This window comes from Atractosteus spatula, chromosome 5, assembly GCF_055471065.1.
Source record: "Atractosteus spatula isolate fAtrSpa1 chromosome 5, fAtrSpa1.hap1, whole genome shotgun sequence".
NCBI classification, from domain to species: domain Eukaryota; kingdom Metazoa; phylum Chordata; class Actinopteri; order Semionotiformes; family Lepisosteidae; genus Atractosteus; species Atractosteus spatula.
Window position 1 is genome coordinate 26,178,052 of NC_142710.1, and position 24,042 is coordinate 26,202,093.

General features: G+C 36.7%; 1 protein-coding gene across 2 annotated transcripts in view; it reads left to right on the top strand.

The window, feature by feature from the left end:
* Positions 1-5,845, top strand: part of LOC148834819 (glutamate receptor ionotropic, delta-1-like) — a 363,808-nt gene extending 357,963 nt beyond the window's left edge. The window contains exons 15-17 of one of the 2 annotated variants that reach the window (XM_088916450.1): positions 1,324-1,564; positions 2,284-2,422; positions 5,066-5,845. In XM_088916450.1, the coding sequence (XP_088772576.1) occupies positions 1,324-1,564; positions 2,284-2,422; positions 5,066-5,466 (781 nt within the window). In that variant the 3' untranslated portion in view covers positions 5,467-5,845. The remainder of the gene's footprint in view (positions 1-1,323; positions 1,565-2,283; positions 2,423-5,065) is intronic. The other variant, XM_088916451.1, reaches the window with a different exon arrangement.
* Positions 5,846-24,042: the final 18,197 nt, after the last annotated feature.

Below are 24,042 nucleotides of genomic sequence, written 5' to 3' on the forward strand. Positions count from 1 at the left end.
AGGACAGTGGAGGAGGTGAATGTTTTAAATTCTCCCATCCATTTCGCACATGCAGTTTGTCAAGGCTTGCCGTGCTCTCCCTATGCAAAGTCATTGTGCAGGGCACAGCAAGGTCGGACTGCAGGAATAGAGTTTAAGTAGAGAAGTGAGATCTTTGCTGTGATATTCCATCATTGCTATCTTCACAATACAGTCTTGATAATGGTGGCAATAAATATTGCAACGCAGGCGGTTACATAGAACAACTGAGCTGTAATTTGCTTTGAGACAGCAGGAGACGTCTGGTGTCTAATAAAAGAGAGATCTAGAATGTTAAATATTCCAGAAGAAGGGATTCATTATCCTAATTCCGATCCACAGAGTTCACATTCCCTTGTATTCACTTATTTAAGAAATTCACTCACTTGTTTTTTTCTTTCTTTTATAAATGGTAATAATTACAGCATTTCCCTTCTGGCTATCTATAATAATGCAATTTATTACCATTTTTCTTTTCTTTAATTAAGTGGTAATTCATTTCCTTTCCTGTTTACATTGTACTGATATGGTTCTATGATTAAAAACAGGAGGATATATTAAATTTGGCTACTTTTCATTTAAGTTTACACAGTGCAAAATTAAATAATATGTTCTTATTATTTGTGCTTGCTCATAACCCACTTAAAATATGTTTTAATATAAATATTGCAGTATATCAGGCAGGCACAATGCAGAATAAATCCCTGCTTGTCTCACAGCTAAAATAGCACCTACATGTCAGTGAATCGAAAAAAATAATTTTGACTTTGACATCACTGGCTCCACAAACTTCTGTGTACTGGAGCAAATTCCACTCCAAGTGTATGTACTGTAGCTATTTAAAAGAAGGAATCTAGCAAGACGATATGATTACAAAAAGGAAAGAACAAAATGTTTTTTTTTTGCATTTACAATCTGGGAATTGTTATCTGATATTTAATGGTAGCTATAAACGACTGAGCAAATTCTACAAGCTAAAAGAGAAAAACTGAAAATAAGTTTGCATGATGTTAAAATGTATTTTTAAAATAGATCGTGGAATAAAAGGTACTTGATGTTTCTGAGAAGCAATGGTACTCTTCTTCATAGGCTGTTTTACAAATGAACTGGTAGACCTTTTGTATTTACAGTACACTGTTCTATCAGACATTTGTGGTTGTAATGCACTATTCTAGTTGCAGTTTGTAGTTATAATACTGTTCCAGTAGGAATATGTAATTAGGGTACACTGTTCTAATAGGTTTTGTGATGCAATACACTATTTAAGTAGGCGTTTGTAGTTACAGTATGCTGTTCTCCCTGCAGGATTCTGGAGCTGCAGGAGAAAGGCGACCTGGATATCCTGAAACAGAAATGGTGGCCTCGTACGGGGCGCTGTGACCTAGACAGCCACGGCAGTGCCCAGCCCGATGGCCGTGCACTTAAACTGCACAGCTTCGCTGGCGTCTTCTGCATTCTGGCTGCTGGGCTGCTGCTTGCCTGCCTGGTGGCTGGCTTGGAGATGTGGTGGAGCAGCAACCGGTGTCGACAAGAGCAGCCCAAAGAGGTGACAGAGAGCAGAGCCAAGAGGACAGAGTGGGGGGAGGACACTGCCACACTCTACTTTAAGGATCCAGCCTCAGATACATGCCCTGATTTAGTAGAACTTCAGTACACACAGTTATGAAACTCTTGTGGTAGAATTATGTCTAGTTTAAAAATAAATAAGAAATCCGCCTTCTTTAGTGAGCAGTGAAGATCTTTTTTTTTTAAGAAGCAACTTGTCTGGCTGACACTTCTGCTTGAAATGAGATGAATCGTAACCAGAAAGAGTTTGGCTGCTCAACTCTTTCCTGCTGACCGGTGGGACTTACTTTTTTATCTTGTTTTTTTTTTTAAGTGAAATAAATACCAACAGCGAAAACAATTGCAATCTACTGTATGAAAGACCGTTGTTTTAAGTAATGACTCCTGATTCTTGGTGATCTCTTTTAGTACACCTGCAATGTTTTTGAGCTCTTTTAAAAATTTTGCAGTCAGTATGCAGGAAGACCAAAAATTAAAGGAAACCCTTCCAATGGATCCATAAACTAAAGTGTGAGCAAAGAGGATGCTTGCATGGGTCTGTCTGTTCAGTCACCACAGCAATAAGAACCACAAATATGTCAAACCAGTCCATAATCCCTAGTAATTCACTGTGTGATGTCTTATTGCAATTATATGTCAATGTAGACACACTGTACGGATGATATATTTTTATTCATTATCTTTTATGGTCTCGTGCAGGTTACTAAGGATTACAGACTGGCCAGGGTTTCTGGTCCATTGACATATAATGATATTACAACTGCTTCATCGGAAGGGAGGAAGGACATATGGACAGAGAGAGAAAGAGACTGGGATGAAGCAGAAGCTATTGACACAGGTCAGGATAGACCTCCTGAGATAATATTCTGTCCTTTACAAAGGTGTCCTGTCCACATTGACTGGGGTGAAAAGACGTGTACATTTCCAAAACTCATGTGATTACCAGCGTCAATTCCAACCAAAACACCTTTCATTTTGCCCACTTTGAACTATAAGAATGCAGATCTAAAGGGCATTCAGACCGAAAGCAGAATGCAGGTGACGGCACAGCGATTCCAAACTTTGAACCCATTATTTTAATTTTGGGTATTTAGACAGAACGATTCTTAAAAAGGGATGGCTCCTGGCACCAAGGTCACTATAATGAAAGATTCTCTTGCTCTTTCACTACAACACCAGACAAGGATTGAAAAGAAAAGGCATTAAAGCTAAAACATTCTAATTAATCAGACAACCCTAATTTTGTCTTTCCTTTTTCTTGTTTTTTTTGGTTTTAAAATTGACATTTTTATGCATTTTGTGATGCAGTTAATCACAGTGATGTTTCAGGCACATGACATTTTTATCCCATGAAACAAAATACATGGGAAACCATTCCAAAGCACAAAGCACAGGGTATGTTTTGGTTTAGGTTACCAAGTGAAGGTGGAATCAGCTTCAGCATCTCACAACTCATTTTAAAAGTGTTAAACAACCACTTGCAAAACCTGGCAAAGAAAAGGTTTGCCTTTCTTCGCCAGATTCAACCTCCTTTTTGGCTCTACTGTATGGGAAAAGGCTGCGTGTCAGGTACACTTGTCATCAGGTTCTGTTGATGGTAGGTATAGGTAGAAATTTTAAAAAGACAAAAGAAATGCAAAATAAAGGGCTAAACCTTAATAAACAGCTGACAACATGAGTTCTTCTGACTGAGTTTAGGAACTTTTGGAGCTCTGCCAAGACGCAAAGATAGTGTACAATTATTAGTATGCAGTTTTCCTTGTAGTTTAAATTAATTTTATTAGAATGTACATGTCAAACTATAACAGAGTGTGATATGAATATTTAAGCTCTAAAGGAGACTTTCCAATAGAGCTACAGCATCAAAGGAGTCTTTAGTTTAACTTCATGGATAAAATGGAATTTAAGCATGACTTACTGTAGATACTTGTTTTTAAACAAGAAGAACATGTAAAACTTTCAAAGTATATAGTCTGATTTGCATCTGCACAAGAAAGATAATGCAAGTGTAATGTAATGGTTTAAGAAAGTCTTAGAAAGAAATATGCATTGAACCAATAAAAAACAGAGACTCAACACGTGCCAGTGCACTTCAGGCATCTCTACCTACTGAAAACTTCATGTGGAATCTATGCTACTTCAGCTTGGATGCAGCTTAGCTCTAAAATGATACAAATGTGATATTTAATTCATATAGAGGCAGTGTTCTTGGCATTACAAATACAATTTATAATATATATATATCAGTTATTATGGTGCTGCACTATTCTATCCATCATTAGACTAGAACAGTACCTTGCTCAAAAACATACTGCACTGTAGGTTAGGTGACACAAACAAAGATGGAAATAACTTTTATTTCATGTATCATTTCCCTTCTGTTATTTTATTGAATGTATTATTTTTATTTTATTAATGGAGAGATGGGTGCATGCATTGTTTATGCACCTTTGTCATAAATTAATGACAATAATTATGATTTAACAATGAGAGAAAAATAGTTAAGGTATTCAGCAGAATAACTGCAGACCTATTGTATGATTGAGGAAGCCTTTATGTCATGTTACAGTCTTGGATAACAGCTACGGTGTGTGGAAATCCCCCAGAAACACACCCATGACCCCGACTTCTTGCCTTACTCTGTCTACACTGTGTTTCCCATAGCATCTGTGGCTGGAGGAGAAGTCCTGATATGTCCAAAGTACTATAACAGAGTGGCTCAGAACAACAGACATAAAACGCTTCAGCTGTCTTGAATGTTGTGCTCTGCTATAAGTTTGCCATGATCCCCTGTCTCAAGGATGTCCTGTCACTCACACTAGGGATGCATTTAGCACTCAACAACAGGGAGCTGCAGCGTTGAAGCCTTAAACCAAACAGTACATGGAAATTGTTGGAAAATTTAAAACAAATGTGAGCTAAATGCCTCTTCTCAGTGACACCTGGCAAACAACAGATAATATAGATTTGTGGTTAATTCCTTGGGACGGAATTTATCAAGGAGTTTGTTACCCTAGTGCCTGTACCTCTTGTGCGAGCAAAGTCAGACCTTCCAATGCCTCACACTAAAAACGTTTGTTTTGCTCAAACTTGTTAGGACTTGTTACTCTTTTCTGCAAAGGCCAAGATAAATTTGAGCCTTTGTAAAAGGTAAATTTGGAAACTCTAGTCTTGTTCCCTCTCTGCCTTGAAGACAACCCTGTGTACTCGCCAAGCTTGTATTCTTTAAGGTGCAGTTTCACTATCTGTTACATTGGTTCCACAAACTTAAGAATACGTGATTTAATCCTGATTGCTGTCAAGTGATGACTTTGTACAGACTGGTCAAGCAAAGCAACTTTGAAAACATCATCTCTTACACACCCAACAAAAAAGAGAAATAAACCTAGAAATGTGCATGGACCTTCACAAACTGAAAACCTCCTCGGAAAGCCGGTCTCAGCCTCTCTGTCCCTCCCTCCCTCTCTCTCTCGCTCTGTAGGACAAGGAAGTGAATCTGGAGCAGGTACACCGGCGTATGAACAGTCTTATGGACGAGGACATGGCACACAAGCAGATACCCACCCCGTCTATCGAGATCTCTGCGCTGGACATCGGCAGCATGCAGCCCAGCCAGCCGCTGGAGCCTGTCCGGGACTACCCGGGCACGGGGCTGTCTGTGAGCACCTTCCTCCCGGAGCAGGGTCATGGGGTGGGCAGGACGCTAACACAGGGCCCTGGCAGCACCCTGCCCCTGCCTCTCAGCAGCACCTCCACCATCCCCTCCATACAGTGCAAACACAGATCACCCAACGGGGGCCTCTTCCGCCAGAGCCCCGTCAAGACGCCCATGCCAATGTCATACCAGCCAGTGCCAGGAGGACCCATCCCAGAAGCCATTGAGTCTACCCACGGAACTTCAATCTGATCCAATCTGACCCAATCTCAGCTCTGGTGTGGGTTTGGGTGGAACAAAAAAAAAATCAAAATAAAAAAATTATATTAAAAAATAAAAAAAATGACAAAATTAAAAAAATAAAATAAAAATTTAAAAATGCAGAGATTTTTAATACAAGTTTAAAACAAAAAAGAAACTAGAAATTTTCTTGTACATATTTGTAAATACTGAAAGAATGAAGTGAGGTAAAAGTGTATTTTGAATATTCTCAATTTTTGAAGTTGAGTTTAAAAAACAAAAAGTGATAAAAAACTACAAAAAACGACTGTATGAATGGCTTTGTAAATTTTGTTCTATATGAATAAAGAAGCGAATTCCTTGTGATTGTTTTCGAAGTGCCAATTTGAAAGGTGTCTCCATTGGGTATGGAAATTAAAAAAGCTGGTGACTTCAAGTGCTGGGATAAATTCTACCATACAGTAAACTTTATTTCAGTAGTAAAGTTGAGGCTTATTAAGTTACCCATTTTGTCATCCCAAGGCCTCAACAAGAAACATTAAAAATTCTGTACAGCACCTTTCTTCCAGAGATGAGAGTCACACTAACCTTACATTTTCTTCCATAATTACAGGTACCAATACTTTCTGACAGTTTTTGAGAGTAATTCACTTTTGAACAGATTAATGTTCAGTCATTGAAATCCATTCCTCTTTTAAATCCAGGCATGAAATAACACAAGCAGTTTCATTTTCCCACATGATTCTAGTTAATAGGAATTGCAATTTCCAGCATTGTGTATATTTCTTTTCACCCCATAGGATCACAAAGCACTTTGCATTAAGAAAAGGACTCAATTCTTCCACCACTGAAGTTCACACACATACAGTAGGTGAGATGTGGCAGCCATGACGTGTGAGCATTACTGCTCAAAAGCATTCTAAACTGATGTAGCAAATACCTGAAACATATTTTAATGTTATTAGAGCAACATGATCAGCATATAATCACTCACCAAAAGTAAACTCTTTTATGTTTCCATACAGAGAAATGAGAGAGCACGGAAGTACAAATTGCACATTTCAGAAGAATCTAAAGATTGCAAATTTGCACAAGGAAACAAACCTGAGGTGCAATTTGACTTGTTTCCTTTTTAAAGCTGTATTTCTCCACAAGGAACTAAATAATGGAGTCATATGATTTTGCTTACAGTGACTTGTTCTCTGAGTTCAGCTGTTTCATATTTTATCTTAAGCGACAGTGCCAGCTTTGTTCCTAGTATAAACATAACCCTTCTCTTAACTCTCCATACTGTAAATGTGTGTTTAAGACTAGATTGAAACTAGTAAATCACAAAGATTTAACATTACTGAAGATTTCTGAAATATTAGCAGAAGTCTGTTTAGTACGTATGTGAGAAATAATAAAGCATTTAGATCTGCAAAAAAGCTGGAGCAAAAATCAAATTAAATATTTAGTCTTAAAGTTGCAAAGAGTATGTTCACTACACAAAAATATATACAGTATTAATAAACTTGTTTAGTGGAAAAAATGTTCAGGAATTTATTGGTTCCATAAAAAATGTAAGGTCATAGCTAAGAACAAAGTAAGCCAGTAACATGACATTGATCCAGTAGAATCAGGCACATAGACATCCTGCTAGTGGTCAATAGATTACCGCTCAGAATCACCACCAAACTTTCTCCTGAGAACCAGAACAGTGCAAGAGCATTTTAGTTTGTAAACTTGTATCCCATAGTATAAGAGCAGGGTTCATCAACCCTGGTCCTGGAGAGCCCCTGTTGAGTAGGATTTATACTGTACAGTAGGTAACCACTGAATCATCAATTTCTGAAGACTTGGGATATTTTATTTAGATTTAGTGGGCTATTAGTTAAATAAAATAATTTAGAGAAGGCTGGACCAAAACCCCAAATCCCCCTTAACTCTAAAGGACCAGAATTACCTTTATTAGCTTCTTTAATTGATCAGCAACTTACAAATGTTCTAAATTCATAAAAAGAAATGATATTCAGGGTGGTCTACAGTATATCAGTGGTTCTCATTCCTGGTCCTGGACTATCAGTGTTTGCTGGTTTTTGTTCCAACTGAGCCCTTAATTACCAGTGCTTACCAGTGTTATTTGGTGACTGTACCCAATCTGCTACTTATTCAACTCTTTAATTCACCCAGTCTTTGGTTTTAAAAATACTGTAGTTGAAGTACATTATTTTCAACAAGGAGAACTTTTTTGCAGCCTTTTCCAAACTTGCTTAATTAAAAACCTGTGCCCTTATTTCTGACTAAAAAGTGATTAATTGATGTTGAACAGACATGGGCAGGAATGACATTGTATCAGATAACTCTGACAGTTAGTTCATCTGCTTAAGTCTGCATGCAGACAGTCAGATAGCACAACTCAACGAGGACAGTCCCCAAACTCACTAATTAGCATAAGGCTAATGCCAGTTACAAGTCTCATTCAGCTTTTTAAGAGCTGAAAGCAAATTTACAAAAAGACCTCGAATAGGAAATTTAAATAAATTAGCTTGTGATAACGAACTTAGCTGGGGCGAAGCCAGAAAACCTAGGGGTTACTCAAGTCCATAACTGTGAACCACTGTAATAGGGTATTTTTGAAACCAAGGCCTAACTGTAGAAAAAAACAACAACAAGTAAGCAAGCAGATCAATTACTGGCAGTAATCAGCTTTGGTGATTAAGGGCCAATTTAAATGAAAACTGGAACACACAGGGGTACTTCTGGTCCGAGGATCACTGCCATTTATTTCTAAGTGCATTGCTTGCACCAACGCCACAACCAGTCAGGTAGCTGAGGAACCTGAGTATTTCTGGCCTATGATTCTCCTGGTCACTGTGGAGCTATTTAAGCTTCCTTGGCTTTGAAAATAAAATGTTCAATAAAAGCAAAGAAAGCTATTGCAGTAGACTGTGACATTAAATCTTAAAGGGCTTATTATTAAATTTATGAATATCCTACTTGGATTTTCTTTTTAAACTTTAATAAAGAAGTGTGGTTAACATGTTGAGGATGGTGTTTTTAATAATTAAGATGGCAACTTGAAATGTGTTAGAAAGAGCTTTCATTAACAATAGTAGATTGATGTAAATAAAGAATATGTACCCTCATAAAGTTGCAAATATTTAAGGCATTAAAAAAGAAACATTGCCTGCATATATTTCTATTTAAGATATTGTTTTCCTTAACAATCCACATCACATTTAATTGATCAATTTAAAGAATGTCATGATATTAAAGTTGATGATCATTTTATCTCTCTTCTTAAAATATATTCTTCATAAAATCAAGACTAAGAAAAAATTATTAAAACAGTCAAAAATACATAAATCACATTAAAAACGTTCAAATAAATTAACTAAATTCAAATAATTGGAGGTACAAGTCAATTTCAAGTTATTAACCACACATACTTTTATTCTATTCACATAAAAAGTAATCTAGGATGATTGTATACAAGATAGACAAACCAGTAAAAGTGTCAGAGTGCAATTTTCAAACCTTAAGCTTCACAGGGCATTAATTCTCAGGGTACTGTGCTGCCAAATTTGTCATGGAACTACATTATTTATAAAGTCACATGATGAGAAAAAACTAAATGTTGCTGAAGCAACATGGTCAGTCATGAAACATTTTCATTTCTAAAAGATATTATATTAATGTTTGGTAGTCTTTCTTTCATGTATCAAAGTCCTTGGTACAAAGCTACAGTATGTAAATATGTCTTTGCAAATTAGATTGCTGATATCCTGCACAACAAATTCTCTCAGTATCAATATATTAGCAGTTGTTTTTTTTTTAAACTACTGCTGCTCTTGCAGGTGTTTTACCTAACAATAACAGCATCATTTTGGAAGGAATCATGCAAAGAGAAGGTTCAGGCAGGGAACTCACTCAAAATTATCACATGCTATATTCATGGCATATTCACCTTCAGCTTACTACTTTATATTATCTTAATTTTGAGAGTGCCTGCTAGTTTTTATTATTAATAAATAGCAACAGCTACTGAATGCCAAGAAAGAGATTTTGAAAATCACCTTAAGCAGTTTATACTGGTACAGTGTACTTTAATTTGCCTCCTACACCTTATCCTTCATCTGGTGGCTTGTTGTGACATGAGGAGAGAACGGCATGTTCACCAGAGTTCACTTCTGGGGAAATAAATGAACTCTCAGTGAGCTACTTGCAACTAGGTTTATCTGAAAAGGAAAGGATAAAAGGCCAATAATGAAATTAAAGATGTAATACCTCACAAGAGTACACCTGACTGAACTAAGATAAATCATTGTAATACAGTACTGTATGTTTGAAGGTGGCAATGATATGCCACCTCAGGTGTTTTTATTAGAGTAAATTAATATATGATTATTTGGAAGCTTTTAGTAAAATGTAGACAAATCAAAATTCACTATTCGTATTTGAATATTTGGTCACTTTAAAAGTCCATTTGGCAAAATAATGCATTGAACCCATTAGTTACAGAATACATTGTAAAATGTAGCTACTGCAATTTCTTCTATCATCCTAACACTTAATATTTAGGTATGATTTGTTATCTCTGACAAACCATACATATGAATGTATTACTTGTGCCAGAAAGTACTGTAAGTTGTTTTACAGTAGTTTTCTACTAAAGTATTGTGTAGCAAAAGGCCCATATAGTTGCCTTTTAGTTTTCTTTTTTTACTGTGCAAACTGAAAACTGAAAATCAATATAAAATACTTATTATTTTTAGCTGTTACTGTTGATTCCAATAGTTGAATATTCTGAAGTGTTTCAAAATGCACTTTCAAAAAGTCAGATAAGCCACAAACCCATAAATTGAAGACTCATTTTTCCCTTTCTTGCCAGGAGAAACAAAACACAAAAACAAAACACAAAGGCATCAAAGGTGATTAGTGGTATGCCGATACTTTTCTGCTGCTTTGTCCCTTCTTATTGAACAAATGAAAGCAAAATGAATAAGCTGTAACAGTGTTTTCTTCCCTGGAGCGTTCTGTGGGTGATACAGAGTATCTGAAATGGCTTTTACATCCAGCTTTGTTGCATGTGCTGCTACTGTAAAAGCCTACCTTTCTAATGGGCACTACTGGTACTATGTGGTATATCTTTCAGACAGCAACAGCTAACACAATAGACACAGGCTGTGTCTATTGATGCAGGACACTTCCTGCATCAATCCACTAACTCTCACCCATCCCTCAAATATACAGTTAACATATCTTCCACCACTCTTCCATTTCTAGACATACATTTATCTGTTAACCATCCACAACTCTCATCCTCGGTCTATTACAAACCCACAGATTCACACAGCTATCTCTTGTACTGCTCTTTTTATCCCACTCACACCAAAAACTCTCCCCCTTTTTCACAGTTCCTCAGGCTACATCGACTCTGCAGTGACGACATGGATTTCCAGAACCAAGCACTCAAAATGTATTTTTTTTCCCCATCAACAGAGGATATGGCCCTCAGCTGGGCCAAAAACAGCCCTCGGCTCATCAACTAGACCAGGACCTCCCGGTCTTACAACTGCATTTCTTTGGTGCTTCCCTAACACTCTAACACACTTTCTATCCCCAGGACCATTATTAACAACTACTCCATTTTACAGGGCGATCGCTCCATCGGAACCCTTTTTTCTAACCGCCCAATCATCTCATATCGCCGACCACCCAATGTACATAAACTTCTGTTTCACAGCTACCTTGACAGCACTTAGCAATCATCCCCAACAGGCACCTTCCCCTGCAACTGAACTCACTGCATCACCTGCAAATACAGTACATATCTAGCAACATGCTCATTCAGGGCCCCTCAGGTCAATTCCGAATCACCAAGATGACATCCTGTACCTCCAGCAACCTCATTTACTGTATCTCCTGCAAAAAATGCCCAGCTATCTACATTGTGGAAACCGGAAGAAGACTAGGAGACCGCTTCAGAGAACATGTTTGGGCTGTGAAGATTAAAGATTTCTCCAAGCCCATAATTTCACCTCAGACGGCCATGATCACACTGATCTCTCTGTCTCTGTTTTCAAAGAAGGGTTTCTCAACTCCCATAGCAGAAAAACAACAGAAACGAAACTCATCCTGAAACGAGGTTCACACCACCCCCCTTCTCTCAATGACCAACTTGTTTAGTGTAATCTTCCCTATTCTCATGCAGGTTTTGACTTCCACTTTTCTTCACTCTTCTGCACTTTGCACTTCCTGAGTGGCCTCTCTGCCTCTCTGCCCCTCCTGCCTCCTCCCCTCTCCCAGCTTTTGTTCTTCTGTGCTATTTAAGCTTTGCTGTCTGCCCTGTCTATCTCACACCTGAAGAAGGCTTCACAGCTGAAACGTTGTGTTTTCTCTCTTCTCTTTTCAGCATGGAATAAACCTATTACTTGTTCCTTTGCAGACTACGCATGCTGACGTAGCTACCCACCTGAACAGACACAGGCTGTGACTACAGATGGTGAACTGTAGATAATGGGAGAGATATGAACGCAGAAAGTTTAAAATGGGATTTTAATATGTGCTTAAACAAGCAATTTGAGATGTACTGTATAACATAAATAATGCAACTGAGAGTAGAGTGCAACTGTTAGAGTCTGTTTCTCCAAAGAGCAGATATGATAAAAACAGTGGAACGCTGCTGAACATACAGAATATATAACATTACCAATGAGAACAGAATGAAACAATGACAATGGAAATTCTGTTTTCAGAGAAGGAGTTTTATTGGTGTTATCAATACACTTGGACACATCAAAAAAATGTGCTCCAACTTCACTAGCTTGCTATATCTGGCTATGCTGTGAAAGATGTTGACAATGGTTTCAGAGACTAGTGAACCCATTATGCTCGACCTACACTGGCAGGAAGATGTAAAAAAGATTTTGATTTAAGGAAAAGATTGAAAAATAATTTAATACCAGCTGTCATAAACCCCAGAGCACCAGTGTTACCATGGAGAAATAATACATCTGCTAGATATATTTATGAAAAAAATAAATAAAGTGGGAATTTTATATTCTCATACACTCTCTGAGAACACAACACTTTCTGATTTTTTCAGAAGCAGCACTATACTTGTAAATACAAGCTGACATCATTATCATAGACCATTGGTATTTTCAACCACACATTCTATATTTGCCTCCAATTCATCCTACTTCAGTTAACTTAAGTATCCTCTAGTCCTTCTTTCCAAGCTCTGTGGAAATGTGCTTTAACAGTAATTGAAACTAAGTTGGTTTTATCCCTTTAATGATTAAATAAATTTCATTCAATCACCCTTAACCTGTAATGGTTTGTGCCTCTCAGTTTAAAATGTTAAGCTCATTCCTCTAAAACCCTTGGGATTAGAGTCATTGCTCTTCTCAGGAATCATTTTACCTTTATTGCCCTTTACCAGGTGCGGAGGCTAAACCAGGACATGGTATTCTAAGAGGGATGTATACAGTACTGTATGTTGCAGTAGATACTTTATCCTCAATTGCAGTTTTAAAAATAAAGATAGGACTCGTGGTCGATTCTAACACTTCAAGCATTTTTACAGGCATTGTTTTCTTTTCCTTTATGTCAATCCTTCCAGAATTTTCTGAAAGAACCAACCCCAGCTTTTCAGTGTAATCTTTGCAGAAATCCTGTAGTAGCCAGGCCACCGTAAGAAAAGTAAAGACCTTGGTTTCAAACCACTCATGGGGGCAGCATGACATAGTGGTTTTATCCCTGGATTCATAACTGATGGGCTGTGGGCTCATGTCCCTGCTATGGACAATGTTGTATCTAGGGCAAGGACTTTGCCCTGATTGCCACAGTCCTTTCAGCTGAAAGGAGATCAGTGTTTGCTGCGGGTAGGCTCTGTGATGGTTTGGCATCCCATCCTGGGGGAGACTCATGTGCTCTCTGTTCAACTAATGCTACGGACACCCAGATAATTTTTGGCCCTGTGAATTGTTGTGGCTTCAACAAATTACACTTGACAAATAACTGAGACTACATGCAAGGTGAAAGACCAACACTGAAATGTTTTATTTAAGTAGGATATGTAATTGTCTAACATGGGATATCCACAGAGGACTTCTAATTTGCACCTTATCTGCAAAATTGACAATTTGAGCAAAGGCTTAATGGCAGCTACCTGTAGCCACTGGTATGAAGTATCAGTATGGCACTGAATGAACCACATCAACAGGACAGTTTACATGGTGTCTAGTTTAAATTGACCATCACTTATGCATCCACATGATCCAGATATAAATAAGCATTCCCAACATCAAAGCAAAAACAAATTTTCCATCGTCACTCAATTCTAATGACATGCTAACAGCAAAAATAAAGATGCTGTGCGATTATATCCTACAGACAGCAGATGTCTGTAAGATTAGACAATTTGAAAATAGCAAATGTCTCCAATTAGTGCAGAATTTGGGGGATGTCTCCAAGAGAATTTCTTATAGACAACATGAATTAAACTAGTTGGTTAATAACCATAAGGAATTTTGCTAAGAAACACAAATAATGAAAGTATTAGAAGGAAATCTAATACAAAAAACATTGTTTCAAGTGACTGTTTTAAAATAAATAAAGTGAATGTCTTGTTCAGATAATAAGCATTTTACATAGTACAAACATTTGCCTTGTACAGTACAATATTCTATGACACATTAAAAACTGTATATATTTTAAGAGGTTTCCTTATGTTTTACTGAAAGTACTAAAATATGTTACATGCATTTATACTGCACTGACAGTGAGCACTGTGAATTGAGCACCATCGTATGCCTCCTTGCAAGGAAATTAAGATACTATGGCCAATTAACATTCCCTCAGCTGCCAGATAGACAGAATTAAAGAAAGAAAGGACAAAATGGCTCAAAAGAGCTTATTTTCCTCTGGGTACAGTATTGTGTATTCAGTTCATATGATTGCAGCTATTTCCTTTCTTTTCTAAGCATCATTGAGAAATTAAATGTTTCTTCAAAAAACAAGAGCATTTCTTCCTTAAGTGCAAAAAACTTTTTAGTGCAAATAAAACAGATTTTATGAAACCTGGAAAACAATTTCACAGGATAAAAAAATAAAATATTTGTAAGCTTTTACAAAGAAATCTTTAACATAATAATACTGTACACTATTTATTTTTTTATATTTCTAAATATTTTGCACACAGTAACAGCAATAAAGGTATCCTAAATAACCTGATGAGTAACAAACATTGGAAATGCTGATTTTCAGTCTCATTTTAATTAATTTTAAGAAATTTCATTTTGGTGCAATTTGGATACTATATACGGTATAACATTCTAGAAAAATAAAGTATAGCACTATACAGTAAATGTGCAAGTTTCTGATATTAAAGGTGTTATGCTTACAGGGAAAAGCAAACTACAATGTCATACACATTAACTGACTCATGCTGAGTCACCTTAGTCATTCTAATAGCCCCTTGAACCTGGGGATTCAAGTAGAACGCACTTGGGTAATTCCTTGGTGAAGGTGCCATCCAGTATCTTATTGCAGCACTGACAAAAGTCATCCATACCTATTTTTTTGACTGGTTTGGCTTATTATAGTGATGCACAATGGAGCTGGTGTGTTCTGGCAGGTGCTGGAGTATGTTCAAACCTGGACACTGTTTTAATTCACCACTGGCTGACACAGCAAGTTCTTTATTTAATATTTAACTGGCAAAGCACTTTCCAGGGACTTCCAACTAACAGGAGTGAGTGAGGGGAGAAGAATGTATGCTCTGCCCAGGATCAACCATGAAGCAACAGGACTGTGTTTTTTAAAGTGTTTTATTTGTTTTTTGTTCATTAGCTCACTCCTACACAAAATGTCAAATATCAGTGATTACAGGAGGGCTGTTTTGCACTTCTCCTATTCATATTCAGTATTGAATGCTTCCATTACCAACATATAGTACATGTATAAAAGAAAACAGCCAATTACCACTCCCTTGATTTTTAACAGAATTCATTTTAACTGTAACATCACTTTATTAACCCTTTACAATTTCTTGCATTAAGAATTATATTTTGGCATACCCCAGCTTGCTCTCCATGAGACACACAGATAGAGAGAGAGCGCCTGGGGTCAGAGCACAGGGTCTGCCATTGTATGGCGCCCCTGGAGCAGTTGAAGTTAAGGGCCTTGCTCAGGAGCCCAACATAGTAGGATTCCTCTGCCGGCTGCAGGATTTGAAGCGGTAACCTTCTAGCCACAGGCGCAGATCCTTAGCCACAGAGCCACAGTTCCACGGCAAATAACTTCAATATTTGAATTACTTTGTGAAATGATTTTGATAAAAGCTTGCAAGACTTTACACCTATCATAATATTTTTTTTTTCAGCTAGGCATACCATTATCATCATGACATCTTCCAACCATATTACAGATTAAAGACCTCTGAATGGTCCCCATTGTTTAAATTAGCCTTGACAGATACAGGGATTAAAAGATACTTTCAAACTATTAATATGAAGTTCAGATCTCTACTGCTCTCAGTCATAAAGTGGTATTGTCCCATTACATACCCCATTCTAAGCCATAACAATGTTAGCACTTCAGACAAGCCATTTTTACATCCGGATCCAGAATGAGATTTAGTGGGAACATCTATTAAACATTTTATTTTCCAAGAGCCACAGCAAGACCTGTTTAATGGCATGTCCAATAAACTTAATTATCCTGAGAGAAGCTGCTGCAACCAGAAAAAAGTATGAATATATTTTCAATATAATATAATCACAACATGAAAAGCTGCAATGTTCAATTGCACTTTTTAAATAGAAAAATATTTCCTTAATGGCAATTGAATGGAGCTTTCTTGTGTGAATTTGCTTCATGTTATGCTGCTCAGAGTTCAGGAAATTAATTCTTGTTTTTTTCTGATGTCTAGCTTAATGACTAGCCTTTGGTGAATGTTACCTCAAGCTAACCTATAAGATGTTTTTTTCAATAATTATACATTGAAAGATAATACTCAGTAATAGTAGGTTGCAGTAATTGAAGCCGAGTGATTTAGCCTAGGATTGTAAGAGATCCTAGAGAGCAGCCTCTCACAGGCATTGTAAAGCTTAATGCATTCTTTCTAAATGTAGAGTCCAACATTTTGTATTCAAAAACTGAAACATAGACCATTCTGTTAACCTGCCATTCGTTTTTTTTTCTTCAATAATATATCTGCTTACTATTTTTACCAACATTGTATGCTGTCACAAAATAATGAGGCATGATGAGTAATGACGGAGGAGAGCATCACCCACTACTCAGATTGAATATGTGTGCTCATTTGTATATAAAAAGTGTACATAAGCATACTACCTATTTTTCATTGGAATTAAACCCAATTAAAAGCTAGTGTATAAATATCAGTAGGTTCGCAGTTTTAATGTAAACACATATGGAATAAATGCACAATTAAAGACAAATTGTATAACAACATTATTACCATTTTTGTTTTACATTTTAAAACACTGCCAAAATAGCCACAGTAAATAATTTCTAATGAAACAGAGGCAGTGGTATGCAGTAGTGGGTAGGGCTCAGTACTGCTGCTGTACCCTTGCACAAGGTACTTCATTTAGGTTTCAGCCAAGTAAAGTCCTCGGCTGTATGAGTGAGTGTAATCTTCATTTATTTTGGATAAAAACATCACCATAAAATAAAATTAATGAAGTTATAATGAAGCTAATATGTTCCAGAGAGTGTATATGAATCCTCTGAATATAGTGGCAATCTAATTATAATGAAAATAAACAATCTGCAGGTATTAACAATTGTAATTTTATCATAATTACTGTTAGTATAAATGCACAATTCATCTGATGTTTCCTGTTATAACTACATTGTGATTTGTAAAATTGGATTCACTGTGCTATAACTCAGTTATGCCACTGTAAAATGAAGCTGCATCACACTACAGTATACAGTATATAGTTTGTTTAAACAGTTGAATTGGACCTTCAACATCCAATATTGTACCAAGTCTTTAAAGGAGCATTCTATTTACAGAACATAAAGAACAATGGCACATACTGAATATTGGTAAACCAAGAAAAATGTAAACATTATCAACCAGTATTTAATATTATTGGCCTTTTGTTATAAAATGATTTGCTCAGAATTTGTTTCACAAGAACAGAACCAGTGGTTAAATGGAAGCAGCTTAGAGCTTCAACGCATTGATCATCATTTCATATGTAAGCAAATTGGCCTAAAATAACACAATAAATAAAACACTGAACATAAATGTAGGAGAGCAGGAAGATATCTATAAAATATAAATCATATTTACCTTTACTTTCAAGCCAGTCTTTCAGTGGAAATGTGCATATTACAGTAATGATAAAAATAACTGAATATACCCAGTTCTCGTCCTAAGGACAGAATGATAAAAACAATTTATTGGAAATGCTAAAGACAAAAGTGAACAGACCATAAACTGTAATTACAGGACAATGCAAGATAGGGCAGCTAAAAATATTGGTAATCAAAGTAGTCAGCTTTTATTACCCAAAAGTCATTAGTATAATGTCATATATATCACCCTCCATTGCCTGCATTCACATTTAAGTATCACTAAAAAACAAATACAGCAACTGCTTGCTCTTAAAATGCACAATAACCCAGAAAGCTGTTCCTTGTAAGAGACAGAGGTATACAGCAAATAATTTGTTGACTTGAAAACTTACAATAACGTTATTATAACTGGAATTGTTTTAAATAATACTTTTCAAAAAGATAATAATAATAATGATTGCTTACACTTATATAGCGCTTTTCTGGACACTTCACTCAAAGCACTTTACAGGTAATGGGGACTCCCCTCCACCACCACCAATGTGCAGCATCCACCTTGATATTAAAAAGTAGTACATTTTTTAATCTAATCATAGATACTCAAGTTTTATTAGCCAGAATATTGAGTTTAATCCTTTTTCTTTATTCGTTTTCTACATTTATTAATTTTTTTGCTTTGTGCAGTCTTTGAATGAATGATTGCTGGTTCAGTCCTTGATCAGTGATGATAGTGATCACATGGCATATCCCTGAATTAGCATCTACACAAAGGTGAGGGTATATCCAAGAGGACTCACTGAGAAACAGTGTGGTTGCTCTAGTTTCAGCATTTCTTTACTCAGGTATTAAAATAATTACAGTAATTCGAGTGTGGATACAAGCACATTTCGCTCACAGCAGATAACAGTAAAGAGAAATAGCATCTGTTTCAACCATTTTAATTTAGGAAAGAAAGGGATGTTGATACAGATGCTATTTTTGATCAAGCTCTCTCTAATGCAGTAACATCTGTAAGCTGTCATTTGATATATCTAGAATTTAAATTTTAAAGAAATGCACCTTTTAATCAGTAGATTTTCTACTGGCTCAATAAAATATTCCAGCTGTTTTAACTCAGAAAAAGGCAAGGCAATAAGCTCTAGCATTCAAAGCTGATGCTTAGGTTCTGCTGCTTTGGATAGAATTCATATACAGTATTTTGTCTGACCCTTCATATTTAGAGAAAAATAAGGATAAAGATAGAGTGTATGTTAGCGTATTGTACAGTATGCTCCACTTCACTACTTGGACTGTAGGTTTTTCCACTTTAACAACCTGTAGAAAGGGTGAAGGTTGCTGGGGTCATGGCTAGAGTGAGGGGTTAGAAATACCATTAAATGTCAACTTCAGTTTCATGTGTACATTTTCAGACAGACCACATGCTTTCCCTTTACTCCCCTGTAAATCAGTTAGGAATTATAGGGAAAGGAAGATGCACTGGCCATCTGCTGTGTTGAACATGTAGTTGCATTGCTTTAAAAAATTAATGTGGTAACATTGAGTCTGTTGATCCTTTCGCTTTTTTTCCTGTTCAAGTTAGGGCATCTGGTTCATTGCAGTATGTTAACTGAGGCACAGTAGAAGTAGTGGTGGTGAAGGACTTTTTCGTACAGTAAGTACTGTAGGCTTTGCTTATTAAATCATGATACAGTATATCCATCCATTTTCAGTCCCCTTGCTGATGTGAGCATCTCAGTGTACAAATCCAGTGAATGTAATTGAGTATGAGTTTACCATCTTTACCAATTTTTTATAAATCAGGTCACCACTGGTTGGTTCTTGTTTGTAATTCCCATCAATTGCAGCTACACAAATTATTCTGTGGCAATATTTCTGTGGTTAGATGTGTTTGTTTGGCTCTGTAGAGCTCCATTAACCCCAGGTGTACATCCTGGCTTGTTTCACAGGCGCCTGTATCACAGGCAGAGAGTCACATTGCATCCATTGTACATTGTACCAGACATCCAAATTTCCATGATACCATGTCTTCTCCAATGTATAAGGGTAAAGGTGGCTCTAACAACTATTATGGCATTATTACTTATAATGCCCTTTGGGCATTATGGATTTATTTCACGTCCCTTTCTGGGAAGCTTTTAAATATGTTTTTAGACAGACAGTGTTTTCAGTGGTACTGTAGTTGTTTGCCTCCAGGATCCTGTCCTGCAGAATACACACTTGCTACAGTACATGCTTCTATTCACTCAGAAGGATTAATGCTTCCATTGTGCAATCTTTTCATTCTTTCACCCAGCAGAATTTTCTCAATATGAAATAATGCTTAATGAAACCATCGCATATATCATATACAGTAGGAGAGTTCTAATTTCCATTCCTTACTATATTCTCTAATTCCCAAACCAAATTCTGAGAAGTAACCTAAATATTAAAGACCTTGCTAAAGACCATGGCAAATAATTTAACATCTTTGCCTCTGAGACATAGTTTTCTGCTCTCCTGAGTTGACTATTGGCCTCATTAGTCTACTCTACCTTTGTAGCTGTGTGCCAGTGCTTCACTCTCTGCTAGACCAGCCAATAATGACTGGCTTTGTGCTGTAAAAAATAAAGGGGATTTAACTTGGATCATGTGGTCTCAAGCCACATCTTCTCTTCCAAGCCATAAACCACCTCTCTCTGGCTCAGTCTACAGACAACCCAACTGAATAGTTAGGAGTCAGAAAACAGCATACACACTACATCATAGTAACACCAGCAGTAGAGCAAGAAGAAAACACTTTTTACAGAGTTTCTTAGCAAAGACAGATTTCACAAGGAAGGTCTGGTTCAATAGGATGGAATGTGAGAAAAGGACACAAGCTAGCACTGAAATCAGTATATCTGCTGTATTTAAACTATGAGCTATTCTCTGCATAGTAAACCCCTCAGGGGTTGTTGGTCAGACAAAGAAAGCTGACTAGGAATCATAGCCAACATTTTTACTTTCATTGTCTTTGTTAATTAGGCCATATAAAGCCAGGATTTTTACAAGATTGCATTTAGTCACAATAAGGAATGTAAGCCTGAGAATTAGCTTTTTTAAGAGCCTGTGGTGCCAACTGATGAATATTACAATATTCAGAGGCAATAAGCAAAATAGAAATATTATTGTTGATATAATCTGACTTTTTGCTTCTATATATTTTGAGGCCTTTTATCACATGATGAAAGCAAGACATTTTTAAAAATCTGATGTCTCACTAAGACAATTAAGTCATAGTTACAAATTATTCAAACTTAAAATTACAAAGACTGTATTAATCTAAACGAACACCATTGTGATGTGCGTGACTCACCATAATGTGTCAATTCACTTTAATTATGCTTTCCAAGTGAAAGCCAGTGACTGATGTAGTTGATTTAAGATTAAACAAACCTCTTTTCTTTTTTTAGGTCTTTGTTTAGCTTTGCTGCACAGTGTTTGATCAGCTCAGTGACAGTACTCTGATACTCGTTTTCTTTGTGGAAATGTTTAAACACTTCCTGACAAATTGCCAAACTCTGGCATTGAGTGATATCCAACTCTGAGTGCTGATAGCCAGAGGTGATCCCCCGGTGTATTATTCTATAGCTTTTAATAGTCATTGTTGGTCTCCAGATTTCCTTTTTTTCTATTTAAATTTCATCAACCATCAAGATCAGACCTTAATGTTTTTGTATGGTAGGCAAGTTCAACTTTTTAACTAAATAATGGCATATGACAGCAGTAATATTATATTTTTAAAAGTAGGTTTTATTAATACCTTGTCATGAAACGTTTTGCTTTATGTCTTTCTTTAATGTTTGATTTACTGTGAAAGACTACAATTGTAGGCCCTTTGAGGCTTTAACAAAAAAACAGCACCAAACGTCTCTCCTCTCCATGCATGCCCTATAATTTGATAATTAACACCTACTGTGACTATTTACAAAGATCAGAGGTTATATAGTGCACTAATTTTGAAACAAGATTATTTCTATCATTATAACTCACACTGTGTCTGAAGGTATGAAAAGAAACATTAATTATTCAGGGCTTAAATCTATGGTGCTTTCAAGAAATTAACTTTAAATTTGAGATATAAAGTACTGTATATGAACACAGAAAGACAGCCAGTGACCTTTCTGGACACACTCAAAGCCTTATGTATCCCTCTGACAACGGCTAAGTCACTTTCACTGATTAGTTACATTTTCCAATTTTCAGTTCCATTTCTTGTCTGTGACGGGAATATGGATTGACAGGTCCATTCCTTATTGTCTGGAGACAATAACATTATTTACAAACAATTTCTTGCCAACCATCATCTCTGAAAATGACATTTTATGTCATTCTATTCATTTCTATTCGTATATTTGTTTACCTATTTAAGCCATTGCATTTATGCCATATTTGTGGGATGTAATTTGCCAGTGGGAAAACATCAGCAGCAGATACAGGTTAGTAAGTTTATTTTCTGCTCTACTGCGTGAGTGCTTCTTGCTCCAATTTTCCCACTCAGTGTGACAAACACTTCCATTCTGACTGTTTCCCTTAAACCTGTCCATGGTAATTTTGTGGGTATTGCCAATAGTACAGCACTTTTTTTTTCTTGGAGGCTGGAGGGAGGAGTGTTAGATGACAACAGTATACTGCATGTCTGTTAATACTGCACTGTTGAAAACTATATAATATAAACTATAATAGTAATATAAATAGATGTTCTGGGTTGTAGCTAAGCAATCTAAGCATTCATTATATAATTAGAAATTAAATTCATTGTGTGTAGGAAAACACCCATACACATATTTAGTCCAAATTACATTGAGTGCCATATTGTTTGAGAAAAAAAAGAAATTAATTCCTTTAGGGTGTTTGTTTTAACTGTTTTTGCTGACAATCTACCTTCCTCTCAGTGTAACTGCTGGGCTGTGAAATGTGCCTGTAGGTTCAGCTCTCCTTCTGCTGTAAGAATCCTTTCCTGTCTGATCCACCCGACCTCCAACATCCTTTTCATTGTTAGCCAGATGATGCTTTTGAGAAACTGGCACATTTTGAAGGTCCAAGCTGAAGAAAATTACAAAAAAAAAAAAACACTTTCCCATCTCTTGCCAGCAATAGTGGGGGAAAAAAATCCCTGTCATCCTGTCAAAACTGGATTTTAAGTCAGTGTAAGCAATTTCTACAACTTCAACAGAAGAAAGTCAATCCCCTGAGGTGCTCAAGGACTGGAAGGATTTTAAAAAGAGATTTCCTCCTCCTCTTCCCTGACTACTAGGTGAGGCGGTTGTGTCAACTTTTTATGTTGTGATGTCTATGGAAGGCGATTTTGTTCAACTACTAAAGCGTTTGTGAAAACCTTTGGTGTACCTGTAAATTCATCTTTCCCCTTGCCCACATTAACAGGAACTCCAGGTGACAGTCAGCTCCTCACTGAAAACCCATCCGTTCTATATATTTTTTAATTATATACTGTATATATACTACTGCTCAATAGTAAATCACACCAATCATGACAAAGACAATGAATATAGAGTAGGAAGCTTTTATTGTGTGCTAATACATTTGCAAGGTTTGTTGATTTGGAGTTTTGAGTTGATTTTTAAGTCTCTGGTTTTAATAAAAGCTTCACATCCAGATAAGCCAGGGTGAATACTGTTCTTTTCATTGTTGCATGGTCTCACAGCATGGCAAAAGACAAGTAGAGTTAAGCCAGGGCTTCTCTGGTGAAAAAGAAAAGAAAGACGTCATCAGAGCCTCATTTGTATAGCACTTAGTGGACTGGCAGCTGCTTCTGTTTGATCTCTGGGGTTGACAATGCAGATGAGCATTTAGACACATTAGGCATGGTGCTGTGGCATGTCATTTTTACTTTGTTTAAAAATCTTGCATGATTATGGCCAAAAGATGTAGAAAGCAATCACCCTGCAATGTTTCATTTTCTTCTGGGTGACTCCATACACAGCACTAAAGCCACAACCTATACAACATCTGTTAACAAAATGCATTTTTTAAAAAGGACAATAAGCCTTCTTGTGTCACCTGAAATCTGGTGTATTCCATTTTAAAATGCTTGCATTGTGCTGACACCATTAGTCACTGCACCTCACTTCCACTCACCCTCATACATAGGCACAACAGAGATGAACTACCCCTGTGCTAGGTGTAGCATCAGTCCTCTTGATGCATTAAGACTTCATGAGCACCTGCCAGCTTTAGTTCCTCACCTTGCCACGTTAATT